This window comes from Balaenoptera ricei, chromosome 15, assembly GCF_028023285.1.
Source record: "Balaenoptera ricei isolate mBalRic1 chromosome 15, mBalRic1.hap2, whole genome shotgun sequence".
NCBI classification, from domain to species: domain Eukaryota; kingdom Metazoa; phylum Chordata; class Mammalia; order Artiodactyla; family Balaenopteridae; genus Balaenoptera; species Balaenoptera ricei.
The window spans coordinates 16,508,996-16,524,784 of NC_082653.1; the positions used below are offsets into that span (position 1 = coordinate 16,508,996).

A 15,789-nucleotide genomic window follows, 5' to 3' on the forward strand; every position below is an offset into this window, starting at 1 on the left:
TCAGACTCTGCCACCAGGCAAACAAGTGCCTCTCTGAGGCCCCAGTGCTGGCCTGGCTTGAGGGTATCTGGGCTGGATTTCTGTTTACCTGAAACACAAGCCTCGTCTAATTCATTCCACCCCAGTCCCATGTAAAAAAAAAAAAAAAAATGTTCACCAAAAACTGGAGCCACCAAACATTCACCTAGCTCCTTCACTATTTTGCTTCTCTTCCCTACACTGCAAATTCTATCAACAAAAACAAAAACTTTATCTAGTTCCTATCATACCTAGCACTGGTTGAGCTGGTTACCTTAGACCCATTCACCTGGTCCTCTTAACTAACCTACACCCACTTAACCAGTCTAACTCAACTGAACTACTTAACTAAGCTACACCCACTTCTGGTTTCTTTTAACCTGCAAGGTAGGTAATAATACCCCCATTTTACAGAACTAGAAAGTGAGAACAAGAGAGGTTAAGTAATTTGGTCGAGGTCACACGGGAGAACAAGACAGAAGTAGGAGTCCCATGGAGCGCAGACCTGCCACTCACTCTCACCTGACTCACCTGAGTCCCCTGCGCGCCACACTCGCCCAGGGGCTGGCAGGATGAGGGATGCCAGGCCTGGCAGGGGCAATCACATCACGCCCGCACCTTTGTTCCCCATCAGAGTCTCAGGCTTTGAGTATATGAGAGACAGAGAAACCGGCTGTCTAGACCACACGAAGGCCTTTTAATGTTAATGATATGTGAATCAAGGAGGCTTGGCAAGCCCAGCTGTTGCCTGGAGCACCGGCTTAGAGGGTGGTCAAAGGGAGGAGAGTGGGGAGGGGTCAGATATCTTCAATGGGCTGGCGATTATCAGGAGGCATCTTCTACTCTTTTTTGTGATTTTTTTTGGGGGGGGGGGCATTTATTGGCACATTTTAAAAGCAAGATAATTCCAATATCATCTTTTCAATTTCAACCCTTCACATAATTTGATTGGCATTAGATTAAATAGCTGACTTGTCTCCTCTTTGCTGATATTTCTGATGCTGTTTTTAATCTCCTGTGCCCAGCACGTCCTGGGTGGATGACTTTGGCAAGCTGTTTTACCTTCCTGAAAGTCAGTTTCTTCATCTGTAAAATGGGTACTTTAATAGCACCTCATGCTAACTACCATTTGCCATGCACCGAGCCCTATAATAAAAACTTTGGGTATAAATGTATCTTATTTACTTCCCCCCACATCATTTTGAGGAACTTCTAAAGACAAAATTGAGGCTCAGAAAAGTTGGTTGATTTGTCCAAGGTCGCCCAGCCATGAAATGTCAAGACCAGAATTTGAGCCCAGGTCAGTTTGTCTTCCCCTGTCATTACCTTTATAACTCATCTCTGACCAACAACATCTCTTTATTGTTGCCCATGATGGGCTGAAACCTCACTTAGAGCCACTAGACTCCATCTCAGGGCCCCTTCAGCCTAGGGGCGACTCAGCCAGGTGGGGGAGGCCAGTCTCTGGCCACTTGAAAAGACACTAGGGACTTCCCTGGTGGTGCAGTGGTTAAGAATCTGCCTGCAAATGCAGGGGACATGGGTTCGAGCCCTGGTCTGGGAAGATCCCACATGCCGCGGAGCAACTAAGCCCATGTGCCACAACTACTGAGCCCGCGTGCTACAACTACTGAAGCCCGCGTGCCTAGAGCCAGTGCTCTGCAACAAGAGAAGCCACCGCAACGAGAAGCCCACGCACTGCAATGAAAAGTAGCCCCCGCTCGCTGCAACTAGAGAAAGCCCGCACACAGCAATGAAAACCCAACACAGCCAAAAATAAATAAATAAATAAATAAATAAATTTAATAAAAGACACCAGTCCCTCCTAGGGTCTCAGGCAGGGGGTGGAAGAGGCTGACCCATCAAAAGACATAATCTAGAAGGTCCCTCAGAGGCACCCATTCAGCCCACATTCACAAATGCAAAAACCAGGGCTCAGAGAGGGCGCATGACCTACCCAAGGGCACACAGTGAGAGAGGCTGAAGAGGGCCAGAGCCAGGACTCAGCACCATTCTGGAAAGGTCCCCCATCTGGCCCATTTCGACTTCCTGATCACTGGGTGAGCTTGCATTGCAGCAATGAACAAGTGTGTTAAATCAGGGACTCTCCTACCCTCCCCAGCAAAGACTCAGGCCCTACAGAGGATGCTGAGTTCCAGGTGGCTGGGAGGGGCCACGGGGTGCTGTTTTAAAGAAAACCCTTGAAATTACGTTTCCAACCCAATGCTGTTCCCTCCCCCAGCCCATAAACTTCCTGCACCATCTTCATTGTTTCCATCCCATTTAGAGAGAGTGAACGTTTCCTGGGATTCAATTTCTCTCATAATAGTTGGAAGGAAACAAAACTACATGCTGTAAACATTCACTGCATTGTACGAGAAACCTCAGCATTACGGGGGAGGTGTAATAAGTGCAGACCCAGGTCTCCCACCCCCAAGCCCCCACCCCACAAATCTATCCCCTGATGTCTCCCATGCCTGTGCCCTCAAATATCTAAACATCTCACAGCCAGGAATCTAGAGCTTTAAAATAAATATATATACTTTAGCTATTGGAATACATAATTAAGATTGGTGAGGTGTAAGTACCGACTCCTTCTCAGCGGTTTTCTCTCAATGAAAACAAGAGAGGCTGGGCCATTTTTCTGAGCACGTGTGTAGGACAGATGAGGGAACATTCATTAGTTCAGCCTGACATATACTCAATTCTCTCCATATACATATCATGGGTTTTTTTTTTTTCTTCCTTGCATTTTCTTCTCCAGCTGCGAAGTGATATTAAATTTCATCAGATTTGAACAAAATCTGTGGTCTTGAAACAGTTTCCCTTAAGGCCCCTCATATTTATTCAGAATTCATGAATCATGTTCCGATAACAGAACCGTAATTATTTTTAAAGTGTGATGTTTGTGGCTTTAATAGGAAATGCTTGCAAAAGGCCTTTTCTCTTTGCTTGTTTGTAATCTTAGCAGTAATCACTGCTGTTCCCTTCTCTGCACCACAGCAGGCAGAACACAATTTCATTTTCATATGAATCGGGAGCTCTTCACCCAGGTTTTAATTAAAGCAATAAAAGCCATGTCATCTTTGCCCTTTACGATGTACACAGATTCAAAGGCCAGAGTTACTAAGCCTAGAATCTTAGATTTCAACAGTGGCAGGAGGTCTCTGGGTCCCGGGACATTTGCTGGAGGTATTTTTGTTTGTTTCAAAAAGCCTCAACCACCCCTCTCTCTGTGGCTGCAGTTTCCTTCTCTGTTAAACAGGAAAGCAACCATACCTACCTGAGATGAAATGAGACCAGCCATGGAAAACATTTAGCCCCAGTGCCTGAGCCCAAGGAAGTGCCCAGTAAATGTTCATTATCAGTAGCAGCAGCATTATTTAGGGCTGGAAAAAGCCTACAGACCATCTGCCTTCATTATTCTCAGGAGGGAACTGAGACTCAGAGAGATACCAACACCAGGTGAAGGGAACAGGGCAGAGCTGAACCTGGAACCCAGAGCTCCTGGCTCTTTCCCCGTTCTGGGCATCCTACACTGCCCCCTGCTGGAAGGAGGCTGCGCATCAACCCAGTCTAGGTTTATGCTTGACCCAAGCGGTAAGAAAAACAGACCAGGCACCCCTGGGGATGGGGCTGCCATCCTTCTCTTTCTCCAAGGTCCCATCCAGACCACTGTCTACTTTCCCTACAAATCCCACCCCACCCCACTCAGCTCCATCGGCATCCACCAGCTCATGCATCTCCAGCTCGTCTCCTTTCCCCATCATGCTCCCAGCCTTCGGCTCTAGGCTCTGACTTCCCATCCATCGCATCCCAGCACCATCCCAAGTCCCTTCAGCTCAGCCGCCACGCTGATGCTGGGCTCTCGGCTCCTCACTCCCCAGGAACATCTGCTCCACTCTGTCAACACCCCCTCCCCAGACGCACCCAAGACTCCATCAGTGCCCATGGCTGCTCACCTTCGAATCACCACCCGCTTCCCACTCCGTGACTAAGGTGTCCTCACTGTTCAGCTCCTCCCTCAGGGACTCTCTGAGCCTGGGGTTCCCTCTCTTCTGTCCTTACCCAGCTTGGATTCCCTGGTCCTTCACTTCAGTCTCTCTCTTAGGCAACGAAGCTTGAGTGTCCTTCTGGTACACCTGCCTGGCAAATCCTTGCCCTGGATTCACCCAACTGTCTGCCCTGACAGCACCTGCACCAAGAATTCAGTCTTCCACGATCCATGACAAATATCGCAGACCTCCCCCATCCCCTTAGACCTCCAGTGTCCTGACTGTCAGCAGGTGACCCACCCACCCACCAACCTGAGAAGACAGGTGCATACAGGGGCGGACGCCCTCTGCTCCGAGCCATCCCATCTACAAAGCCACACTCCTTTGCTCCTTGGTCCCCCCTTCTGGCCAAGGCCAGAGCTTCCACCTCTGGGCAGGACCCACCCCTCCCACCCTCTCCAAAAACTTAAGCCACCAATTAACTCTTCCCTGTCCTGAGCCCTGAGCATCACCCTCTCTTCTGGATGCCTTCCATCAAGATTAATTCTAAAGACTCTATCATCTTTAAAAAATCCTTCCAAGGAGTCCTCATCTCATTGAGCTATGGCCCTTGCTCTTGTCTTCCCCAGCTAGACTTCTCAGACATTGTCTAGACTTGCCATTTACGTCCTCACCTCACACTCCCTCCTCCATCCACCCTGGGACCTGCAGGACATCCCCTACACATCAGAACTGCTTTTTCTGAGGTCCAGGATGACTTTCTCTTTGCTAAAGCTATTGGACGTATCTCAGTTCCTATTCCAGCCAACCCCTCAGAAGTATGGACTTTCTGCTTCTTCTTGTTTAAATTTTATTTAATTTTTTGAAGTGATACTAAATCCTCATGGTTGAAAACCCCTGAAAAGGTCAGTGAAAAGTCTTTTTGCTACCCTTGTCTGCCTCCCCAGTAACCATAACACACACACACACACACACACACACGACGTACAATGTCACTTTTACTAGTCTCCATATATCCTTCCAGAGTTATACACGCACACAGAAACATACATTCTTACTATCCTTTTGGCATAAATGGTAACGTACTGTACTTACTGTTCATCATCTTGCTTTTTTCAGGAAATAATGTATCGAAAGAACTCTATCACTTCCAGCCACACAGTATTCCATTTGATATATGTACATAATTTCTGTAACTAGTCCCATATTACTGCACATTTGGGTTTCTTTTTCCAATTTTTTGCCACCATAAACAGTAACAAAATGAATAATCTTGAATATGTCATTTCTCATGTATGCAGATATATCTGTAGGATATATTTCCAAAAAGGGAATTACTGGGTTAAAGGGTAATGCGTTTGTAATTTTGATAGATGCTGCCAATTATCCTTTCATAAGGGTTATACCAATTTACTCTCCTTTCAGTGATGTATAAAAGTGCCTCTTTCCCCTCAGGGGCTCCAGCACAGTGCGTTATCAAACCTTTGGATTCTTGCCAATCTAATGGGTGAAAAATGGTAGTTTTGCCTCTCTTATGAACTATTTTTAGCATTTTGTCATATATTTAAGAACCATTTATATTTCTTTCTCAGTAAACTATTAGTTCATATCTCCTGCCCATTTTTCTACCAGGGTTTTGAATTGATTTCTAGGAACTCTTTATATATGAGGGAAATCAGTCCTTTCAGTATACCATAAGTTGAAAACATTCTTGCCCAATTTTTCATTTGTCTTTGACTTTACTTATGGTGTTTTGAACATACCAAAGTTGTTTTGTATTTTAATTTATGGTCAATTTTTATGACTTCTCTTTTAAGACTCTGAGTCGTGGAAATGCTTTTCCCACTCTGAAGCTGTAAAGCATACCTTAAAGATTTTTTTTTTTCTGGTGCCTTTATGGTTTCCTTGAGCACATTTAAATCTTTGATTTATTTAAAGTTCATCCTTTGATAGGGAAGTAGCTGGATCCAACATCATTTTCCCCCAGATCCCCTCCTTCCTTCTTGCAACACTGCCCTTGGCTTCTAAGACTCCATGTTCTCCTCCTACTTCTCCAGCCACTGCTTCTCAACCTATCTCACAGTTGTCTTCTCCTCTACTTTGCCTTCAAATGTTAGAGCTCAACATTTAAGAGTCATTGGTCCCCTACTCTTCTCACCCTCCTCTCTCTCCGTAAATTTCATCCTCTCAAGGTTTTAATACCATAAGCTGAGGACTTCCAAGTTTGGTTCCCCAGTGAGCTCTAGACTTATACAACCATCTAGCTACTCAGACATCTTTACTTGGATGAACATCTCAAATGGAACATGTCCAAGTCTGGCCTCATCAAACCTGCACCTCTCCAGACCATCCCCAGCTTAGAAAGCTGTACCATAATGCTGGGAAACAGACGCATCATGGAAGCCTGGGAGTCATCCTTTACTCCCCTATTTCTCTCTCCCTCTGCATCCATCATCATCAAGATCTTCCAGCTTTATTTCCAAAACACATCTCAGATCCATCCACTTCTTCCCATCTCCTCTTTGCCTCTACACAATCTAGGACAATATATCATCCTTCACTTGGACTATTACCACACCCTCCCATTTGGTCTTCCTGTATCCACTCTTGCCACTGAGAGCTTTTAAAACTGCAAATCTGATCACATCATTCAATCTCAGTCTCTCTCTGTCTCTCACTAACAAAGCCCAGTAACTTGCTTTGACTAATAAAATATGCTGGAAGTAGTCATATGCCAGTTTTCTCTCTCTAACACACACACACACACACACACACACACACACAAGCTCTTTCAATAATTCTTTTTTTTTTATTTTTAAAATTTATTTTATTTATTTATTTTTGGCTGCATTGGGTCTTCGTTGCTGTGCGTGGGCTTTCTCTAGTTGTGGAGAGCGGGGGCTACTCTTCGTTGCGGTGCACAGGCTTCTCACTGCGGTGGCTTTACTTGTTGCGGAGCATGGGCTCTAGAGCGCAGGCTCAGCAGTTGTGGCACATGGGCTCAGTAGTTGTGGCTCACAGGCTCTAGAGCGCAAGCTCAGTAGTTGTGGTGCACGGGCTTAGTTGCTCCGCAGCATGTGGGATCTTCCCGGAGCAGGGCTCAAACCCGTGTCCCCTGCATTGGCAGGCAGATTCTTAACCACTGCGCCACCAGGGAAGCCCCTCTTCCAATAATTCTTAAAACAAAGTGTGAAATATTTAGCGGAAGTGGTATTTATAGATGGCCAATAGGCACATGAAAAGATGCTAAATATCTCTAATTATTAGAGAAATGCAAATCAAAACCACAATGAGGTATCACCTCACACTGGTCAGAATGGCTATCATTAAAAAGCCTACAAACAATAAATGCTGAAGGGAGTATGGAGAAAAGGGGACCCTCTTACACTGTTGGTGGGAATATAAATTGGTGCAGCCACTATGGAAAACAGTATGGAGGTTCCTTAAAAAAACTAAAGACAGAGTTGCCATGTGATTCAGCAATCCCAGTCCTGGGCACATATCCAGAGAAAACTCTAATTCAAAAAGATACATGCACCCCAGTGTTCATAGCAGCACTATTTACAATAGCCAAGACATGGAAGCAACCTAAATGTCCATCGACAGATGAATGGATAAAGAAGACGTGGCATACATATATATATATATATATTACTCAGCCATAAAAAAGAATGAAATAATGCCATTTGCACCAACATGGATGGACCTAGAGATTATCATACTAAGTAAGTCAGAAAGAGAAAGACAAACACCATATGATATCACTTATACATGGAATCTAAAATATGATACAAATGAACTTATTTACAAAACAGAAACAAACTCACAGACATGGTTACCAAAGGGGAACGGGGTGGGGGAGGGAAAAATTAGGAGTTTGGGATTAGCAGACACAAACTACTATATATAAAATAGATAAACAACAAAGACCTACTGTATAGCACAGGGAACTATATTCAATATCCTGTAATAAACCATAATGGAAAAGAATATGAAAAAATATATATGTGTGTGTATATATATATGTGTGTGTGTGTCTATATATATATAGCTGACTCATTTTTCTGTACACCAGAAACTAACACAACACTGTAAATCAATTATACTTCAATTAAAAATAAAAAGAAGTGGTATTTACAGCCATGAGAGTGGAAAACTCTACCCACAACTAGGAAGGCTGTAATGAGGAGGTGACATTTGCAGTGGCCATGAAAGAACAAATAGGCATTTGTTGGGTAAAAATGGCCAGGGGATTCCCATCAGAGGAAACACCACACACAGAGGCGCAAAACTGTAAATGAGTACAAGAAGTGACCAGAGGTTCGTCTCGTGTGACCAAAGCATTATTTATGGTAATAAAAACAATAAAAAGAAGACATAGGTAGTTTTTTTGAACACTGGTACTTTACACACTATCTTAGGTTAGATTCTCTTGAAGTAGAGCTGAGACGGGGATTCCCATGAGAGTAACTTATTGAGAAGTGACTTTAGCAAAGGGGAGGGAGGGAAGCAGGAGAGGGCATGTGATGGAGCTGAGTAAGGATGTGGTCTCAGCTAGAATTGGCTGGAACTCCATGGGGAGTGGCCCAGTTGGTCCGCCTTGAGACAAGGGGTGGGGCCTTCTAGACCATCTCCCATTCCCCTTCCTGGTTCATGGTTCCCATTTGGCAGAAAATTCTCTAAGGAAGGGTCAGCTGTGAATAGGTAACAGCCAATACACACAACAGCTGGATAATGGCTGTCCTGAGCTGATGAAGGGAATCTGCAGGGGAGGTACCAACAGAATCCACATCGCACTCCTCGTTTACTTCTCAGAACACCTTAGGAGGCAATCATTACTCCTCCCATTTGACAGAAAGCTGACATAACTTACACAAGGGCATCTGGCTGGGATGTGGAAAAGCTGGAATTTGAATCCAGGACTGCTAAGACCCAAGCCTAGTTCCTTTCCTCTTCGCCCTCATCCCAGGAAGAGGGAGACTCTTTCTGGATCACTTAACCAGGAAATATCAATCTCTGTAACTCCTGAATGGGGAATCCTCTCAGGAGGGGAAAGAGCTGAGCTCTACCGGGCCCTCCACCCCTAGAAGTTGCTGATGGGCCAGAAACCATGCCTGACAACTGCATCTCGGGCTCAGACCACCCAGGAAAGTCTGGTACAAAAGAAACTCAAGGTCCAGGGAGGTAGGAAAAGTGATAATATATGAAAACTAAGGCAGCTATTCAGGAATTTTGGAGAGACTTGCAAAAAGCAAACAATGAAGCAAGCATTTGCAAAAGAAACTTCAAGTCCATGAGAACTAGTTTGAAAGTTTTTACAAGGGGACACAGTTGGCTAATACATATCCTGTAGGAACCTCTGTCTCAGCTGCAGAGATAAAGAAGATGGTGTTTCAGGAGAAGGTTAAATTAAAGAACAGGTTTTTAACATGACAAAATTGCACTTTCTGGAAGCAAACATCTTCCAGAAATGGCTTCCTGCTTACATATAGAGCTTGGCACATAGTAGGTGCCCAATAAACATGTGGTGAATAGATGAAGCTTGTATTTAACTGTATTTATAAAATGCATTTCCTGCCATTTAGAGTGTTTATCCTCTGAATCCTCTATCAGCTATGAGATCTTCATTTGCCCACATGTGTATGTCAATCCTTCAATAATTGGGACAATACAATTCCTGCAGCTGATGAGGCCACACACCAGGACTGGGTATTCATGTACAAATGTGCATGTGTGGGTTCAAGCAAGCATTCCAGGGAAGAGACTGGAAGGAAAGATACAGAACTTTTGCCATTAAGAACTAGAGGCCTTGTCCATCTACAGGTGAATGGATAAAGAAGATGTGGTAAATATACACAATGGAATACTACTCAGCCATAAAAAACAAATGAAATATTGCCATTTGCAGCAACATGGATGGACCTAGAGATTATCATACTAAGTGAAGTAAGCCAGACAGAGAAAGACAAATATCATATGATATGACTTATATATGGAATCTAAAAAAAGGATACAAAGGAACTTATTCACAAAACAGAAATAGACTCACAGACATAGAAAACAAACTAATGGTTACCAAAGGGGAAAAGGGAAGGAGGGATAAATTAGGAGTTTGGGATTACACACTACTATATATAATATAGATAAACAACAAGGACCTACTGTATAGCACAAGGAACTATATTCAATAGCTAGTAATAACCTATAATGGAAAAGAATCTGAAAAAGAATATATATACATATATTTATATATATAAAATAACTGAATCACTTTGCTGTATACCTGAAACTAACACAATGTTGTAAATCAACTATACTTCAATAATTAAAAAAAAAAAAAGCTAGAGGCCAGTGGAGCCCCACCAAGCCACGGGAGCTGCAGGTCTCAGAGGAGTCTTACTCTTCAGCAAAATCAGCGTGAACTACGTGGCACATGCTTCCCATATGTGATAGTTTGTTAAAAGACCACACTGCTTTGCAGCGCCTCCCATCAACAGAGTCTACTTCCCCATACCCTGACTCTAGACTGGCCCTTTGACTTGTTTTGACCACATTCTAGAATATGTTAGAAGTAGTCATATGCCAGTTGGAAGCCTAGACCTCAAGAGGTCTTGCAGCTTTGGCTCTTGCTGCTCTGGGAGCCCTTTTCCCACCACGTGAACAAATTCAGGCTAGCCTGCTGGAGCACAAGAGACCATCTGGCATAGAACGGAATCCTCCATACCAATCAGCCCACAGCCTACCTGGCTGCTGACTGCTGCCACTTAAATGATCCTAGTCATGACCAGAAGAGCCACCCAGCTGAACTCAACCAAATTGCCAAGCCATGGAATCATGAACTAGATAAATATTTATGTTTTAAGCCACTAATTTTTGGGGGTGTATGTTATGCAGCAAAAGCTAACTGATACACTATAATAAGTCTAGATTGTAATTTCTAAGTCTGCTCACATCAAGGTTGGCTTGTGCCACCACGTGGACTCAGAGAATCCTGATATCTTCTCTATAAAGTTCTAAGTTAGGGAGACTCTCTGAGTGACAGCACAAGAGACTTGGAAGGACCCTTAGGGAGTCCAACCACCTCATTACACTGTTAAGGAAATGCATTCATTACATAAGTATTTCCTGAGTGCCTCCTTTGTGCCAGGCATTATGGCCCAACAGGGGGGCACAACAGTGAATAAGAGAGACCAGATCCTGCTCTCAGGGAGGCCACAGTCTAGGGTAGAAACCAGATGTTATTCAAGTCATCCCACAAAAAAGCAGACAACCACAGTGACAAACGCTGTGAACTAGAAGGACATGGTACCATGAGACAGAATTACAGAGAAGGGACCTAATTTGGATTTGGGGGTCACCACGAGCTCTCTAAGGAAGTGACATTTCGGCTGAAGCAAGTTGGTGGCAGCCTTGAGGTGGGAACGGAGCTCTCCACAGACACAGCAAGGTGTGTGGAGCTTTGAGTCCCAGCCCTGCAGGTTCAAATTCCATCTGTACTGCTCCCTGGCTGAGTCAGTCAACATCCTTGAGCCTCAGTTGCCTCATCTATGAAATGGGGTTAACGATACTGTCTTACTTCTTCATGGTACGTCTCAAAGCGGTCATGAAGGTCAGTTGAAATAACCACTGAGAAAAGGGCAAACTGTCGAGTGTTGGGTGAACAGTTGAAGCTACTGTTAGCAACTTGGCGGGGGGACATTTATTTGTTCTCCAGCTACCCTGCAAAGGACTGTGCCCCCCTCTGCCCAAGCCTAGAGCAGACGCGGAGCCCCACTGAGTCCCACTTGCCCTTCTTGGTGGAAGCACAGTACCAACCCTCTCCACTAGGGACTGAGCCAGTGCCGACTCCAGCATAGCACAGTTCTGAGAGCCAGGGCTCAGGATGTTAGCAAAATGCAGTTGAAACATTGTGAAAGGGCTCGGATAAGGTGTTCAGGAGTAAACTCTGGTCTTTTGAGACAATCACATTTCCAAGTGGATTATGGACAATTCAGTGACTTCTGCGATCTCTTCCAAAATGAGCATTTCCAGGACTGGAGTCTGGCTCACCAGTTCTTGCAGCTCGGCACAAGTCAGAGCAATATACAGGCAGCTTTTCAGCAGCCCCCCTGGTGCTCACACGGTCACAGGCCATAGAAGGGGTATGGCCTGGCGGGTCCACAGGCACACCCCTGCAGTGGCAGAGGAGGGGGCTGCAGCGCCCTGTAACAGAGGAGCTTCCACACCACGCTGGGATGACAACAGTATCCTCCCTCACCGGCAGTGTTCCCTAAGGGCCACAAGCCCATGTCTCTCTCATCTGTGTCCCCCACAGTACCTCTCACAGAGTAGGGCACATAAATGTTTGTGAATTAATAGGCTTCTGTTTCCCCAGCTGGAAAATGTGGTCCCAGCCACCCAACTGGGGCTGCCATGACCTCCACGACTACGTAGCCAGGGGTGGGGACAGCAGCTCCAGGGACAGGCTTGTCCTCCAGCTCCCCAAGTTTCTCAGCAGCTATGAAACCCCTCTGCCTTCCATCCAGCACCCTGAGCTGCTGCCTCCCAGCAGGCACCACTGCTTTAGGGAAGCATCTTCCAGGATGTTTGCGGGACCCTCCATGGGGTCCCAGGCTATAGTGAGGACCCTCTCTGGCATCTGAGTCTCTAGCAAGGATGCTCCCAGCTGAGAGAAACCTTAATTTCCAGAGCCCAGGCTCTCAGTGGCAAATCTGTCCAACTGGCATCTGGGGCTCCCAAGGGGCTGGGCTGGAGCTGGGGACAGTCTTGCCTGGGGATGACTCAGCCCCCTTCACCACCAAGAAAAGCTGCACAGAAAGCCTCTGCTCTCCTCCCTTTTCACCATGTCCACAACCCTCCCCAGCGGCATTAGACAACTCCAGGTGGGCAGGAGAGCCCCGAATGCTGATACGTGGGTGTGAGCACCTCCACACCAACATCTGCCCCCATGGGTGCTGTGTGGTGACGAGAGGCAGGCAGCACCAGAGAGCATGTGACATCTCTATTCGTTGCTGCTGAAAACTTCCCCTCTGTGCATGGAGAGTGCAGACAACACATTTCGAGTTTTATCAAGTTTTCAGTGATGCCCACTGTAAGCCAACAGGAGCCAGGTAGTTGATGTACAGAAAACACTACAGTCCCAGTTTGACTGCCCAGTTGAGGGAGACTCAGCTGATATTCTTGATCATTCTAAGAGAGGACAATAGTGGGCTGAGCTTCCTGCTCTGCACCCCTCCCATCCCACCCCGGGAGCAGCTTGGCTCCAGCCAGCCCAAGGCTAGACAGGGAGGACGGGGCACCCACCTGGCTGGTTGATAGGAGCTCTGGGTTTCCGTCACTCATCCCCACGTAGGCACTCTCACCATCAAACTGGAACAGAGAAAGAGAGGCAGCTCTGATGAAAATGGTCTCAAGAAGGGCCCAGGAGAAGCCAGAGGAGGTCAGGGGACTAAAAGCACTGAGGGGTAAAGACTCTGGAGGCTGGAGAAGCAAAGACTGAGCCCAAGATGCCCAGTCCCCATTTCAGTAGGACTCCCTCTAGGGTAGAAGGAGCAGTCCTTATTCTGTGACCTCTGATGGCTTGGGTTCATCACACTTAGGATGCAGAGAGGAAAACCTTTCTGCCCTTTATACCTTGTCCATAGATGTGTCAGGTTGCCTTGTCAGATACTGAGTTCCCCATCTCTGGAAGTATGCAAATATTTCTCCTGGCCAAAATGACATCAGGCTCTCAGCTAGAGCTGGAATTCCACAAGCTGGAGAGAGGCCAAGGTCTCCAGAGCCTTGGGATCAGGACAGCCTGCCCCCGACCCATCCTCCGGGTCTTACCAACCCAAGTGGCTCTGCCCCCTCACCTTTGACCCTTAGGCAGTGAGGACTGTGGTAAAAACCATGTACAGGAACTACACTCTGTGTTCTGAGCAGCTGTCAAGGCTGGAGTTGGGAAGATTTGTCTGCAAGAGGGAGCAGGTGTAGCGGGAGAAGCAGGGGCTCTGGGGCCACTGGATTCCCTTTTCCCTGATGTGTGATCTTGAGCTGGTGTCTGAACTTCTGAGGTGCCACATCTGTCAAATGGGGATAACGACAGTAGTCCTCTCTCCAGGGGATGCTGCACTGAAACGTGCAAAGCACTTGGCTCAATTCCAGTTCCCTTCGCTTGAGACAAGTGTCTTGGGTCGGGTTCTCTAGAAGCAGAGCCTGAGACAAGGGTTCAAATGCATGTGATCTTTGAGAAGTGCTCTTTAGAAATAACCTGTAAGGGAGGGAGGGATCAGGATAGGACAGGGGAAGGAGCTAAGCAAGGATGTGGTCCCAGCTGGAGAGTCGCTGTAGCCTGATCCCACCACAAGCTCTGGGGCATGGATGGTACCACAGAGTTAGTCCCAGCATGAAGCAAGAGGCTGCACTTTTGTAGCCCATGTACAGCAGTCATTGGCTGCGGGCTGCCCTTAAGGGACAGAAGGAGTCATAGCCTGAGAAGGGTGGCCCCCATTTGGCCAAGGACAGTTCTCCAGAGAATTGTGCCAGCTGTGAGCCATTTTTAGCCAGTGCTCACAGCAGATGGGAGTAGGCTGTGCTGGACAGTAAAGGGATCTGGGGGAGGGGGGGGCACCAACAGCAGCTGGCCAGTTTACTGTAATTGAAAAAAACCCTTTTATTAGGTTATATTCATATGCTTCAAAATTCCCAAAGTACAAAAAGCAACAGAGTGAAAAGTCGCCTCCCCCCACCTCCCAGGCATTCACCGCCCCTCTCCAGAGACAACAGCTGCATCTACCAGCTTCCTATACATCCTTTCAGAGACAGTCCCTGTATATACATTAGAGTCATTGCTTTCACATAAATGACAGCATACTATACACACCATTTCGCACCTTATTTTTCTCCTAGCAACACATCCTGGAAAGTGTTTTATATCAGGACATAATTTTGTTTGCTGGTACCTAGTATGCCACAGTATGCTTGTAACATATATATTTAACTAGCTAAGCACGTGGGCAATTGAGTTGTTTCCAGGCTTTTGCTATTTCCGCATTGCTCCCGGGAATATTTTTGTACACCCATCATTTTGCATGGGTGTGAGTCTACCTGTAGGATTAGTCTGTATACTCACGGCATCCGACCGTGTGTGCGTCTGTAATTTGGATGGGCATCACCAAGCAGCCCTCGTGGAGGTTGGAAAAGTCCACAATCCTGCAATCATCAGTTCATCCAGACCCTCTTCGCTCTGAGAGGTTTTCCTGACAACCAGCTCAGATGCCAGCCTCCTACCTCGGTGGGCTCTGAAGCCCACTACCCCCGACTCCCTTGCCCTGCTTGCCCCTGTTCATCGTTCCACAGCCCCTTTACCTTCTAGCTTTCTACATAATTTACTTATTTACCACGTTCATTGCTTACAGTTGGATTTCCCCTACGAAAATGGAGGGGACTTGAGGTCGGGGTCTTAAGTCTGTCTGGACACTGATGCCTCCCAAATACCTAGAATAGTGCTTGACACAGAGCAGATACTCAATAAAAGCTTGTTGAATGAATGAGTGAATGAAACAGCCACTACATCACTCACATTGTCTTTTACCAGGCCAATCTTTCCATCAGGGTAGTGGGATTAGGGTTTATACCCAAGTGCCTTCCCAACACAAGGATGGGCAGAGTCCTTTGGTGACTGCTGGATTTGCAAAAGAAAAGGCCATGCCATGCCTAGAGTCTGGGCATGACCCCAAATGCAAGGCTCCATCTACCACACTGTATCCCCGGAGCTCAGGCTTCAAGGCTCTGC

General features: G+C 46.3%; 1 protein-coding gene across 5 annotated transcripts in view; it reads right to left on the reverse strand.

Annotated features, from left to right (window-relative positions):
- TOX2 (TOX high mobility group box family member 2) overlaps positions 1-15,789 on the reverse strand; it is a 271,714-nt gene that overhangs the window by 68,741 nt on the left and 187,184 nt on the right. For all 5 annotated transcript variants that reach the window (XM_059896588.1, XM_059896590.1, XM_059896592.1 and 2 more), the window contains one exon: positions 13,317-13,382. In XM_059896588.1, coding sequence (XP_059752571.1) covers positions 13,317-13,382 — 66 coding nt within the window. The remainder of the gene's footprint in view (positions 1-13,316; positions 13,383-15,789) is intronic.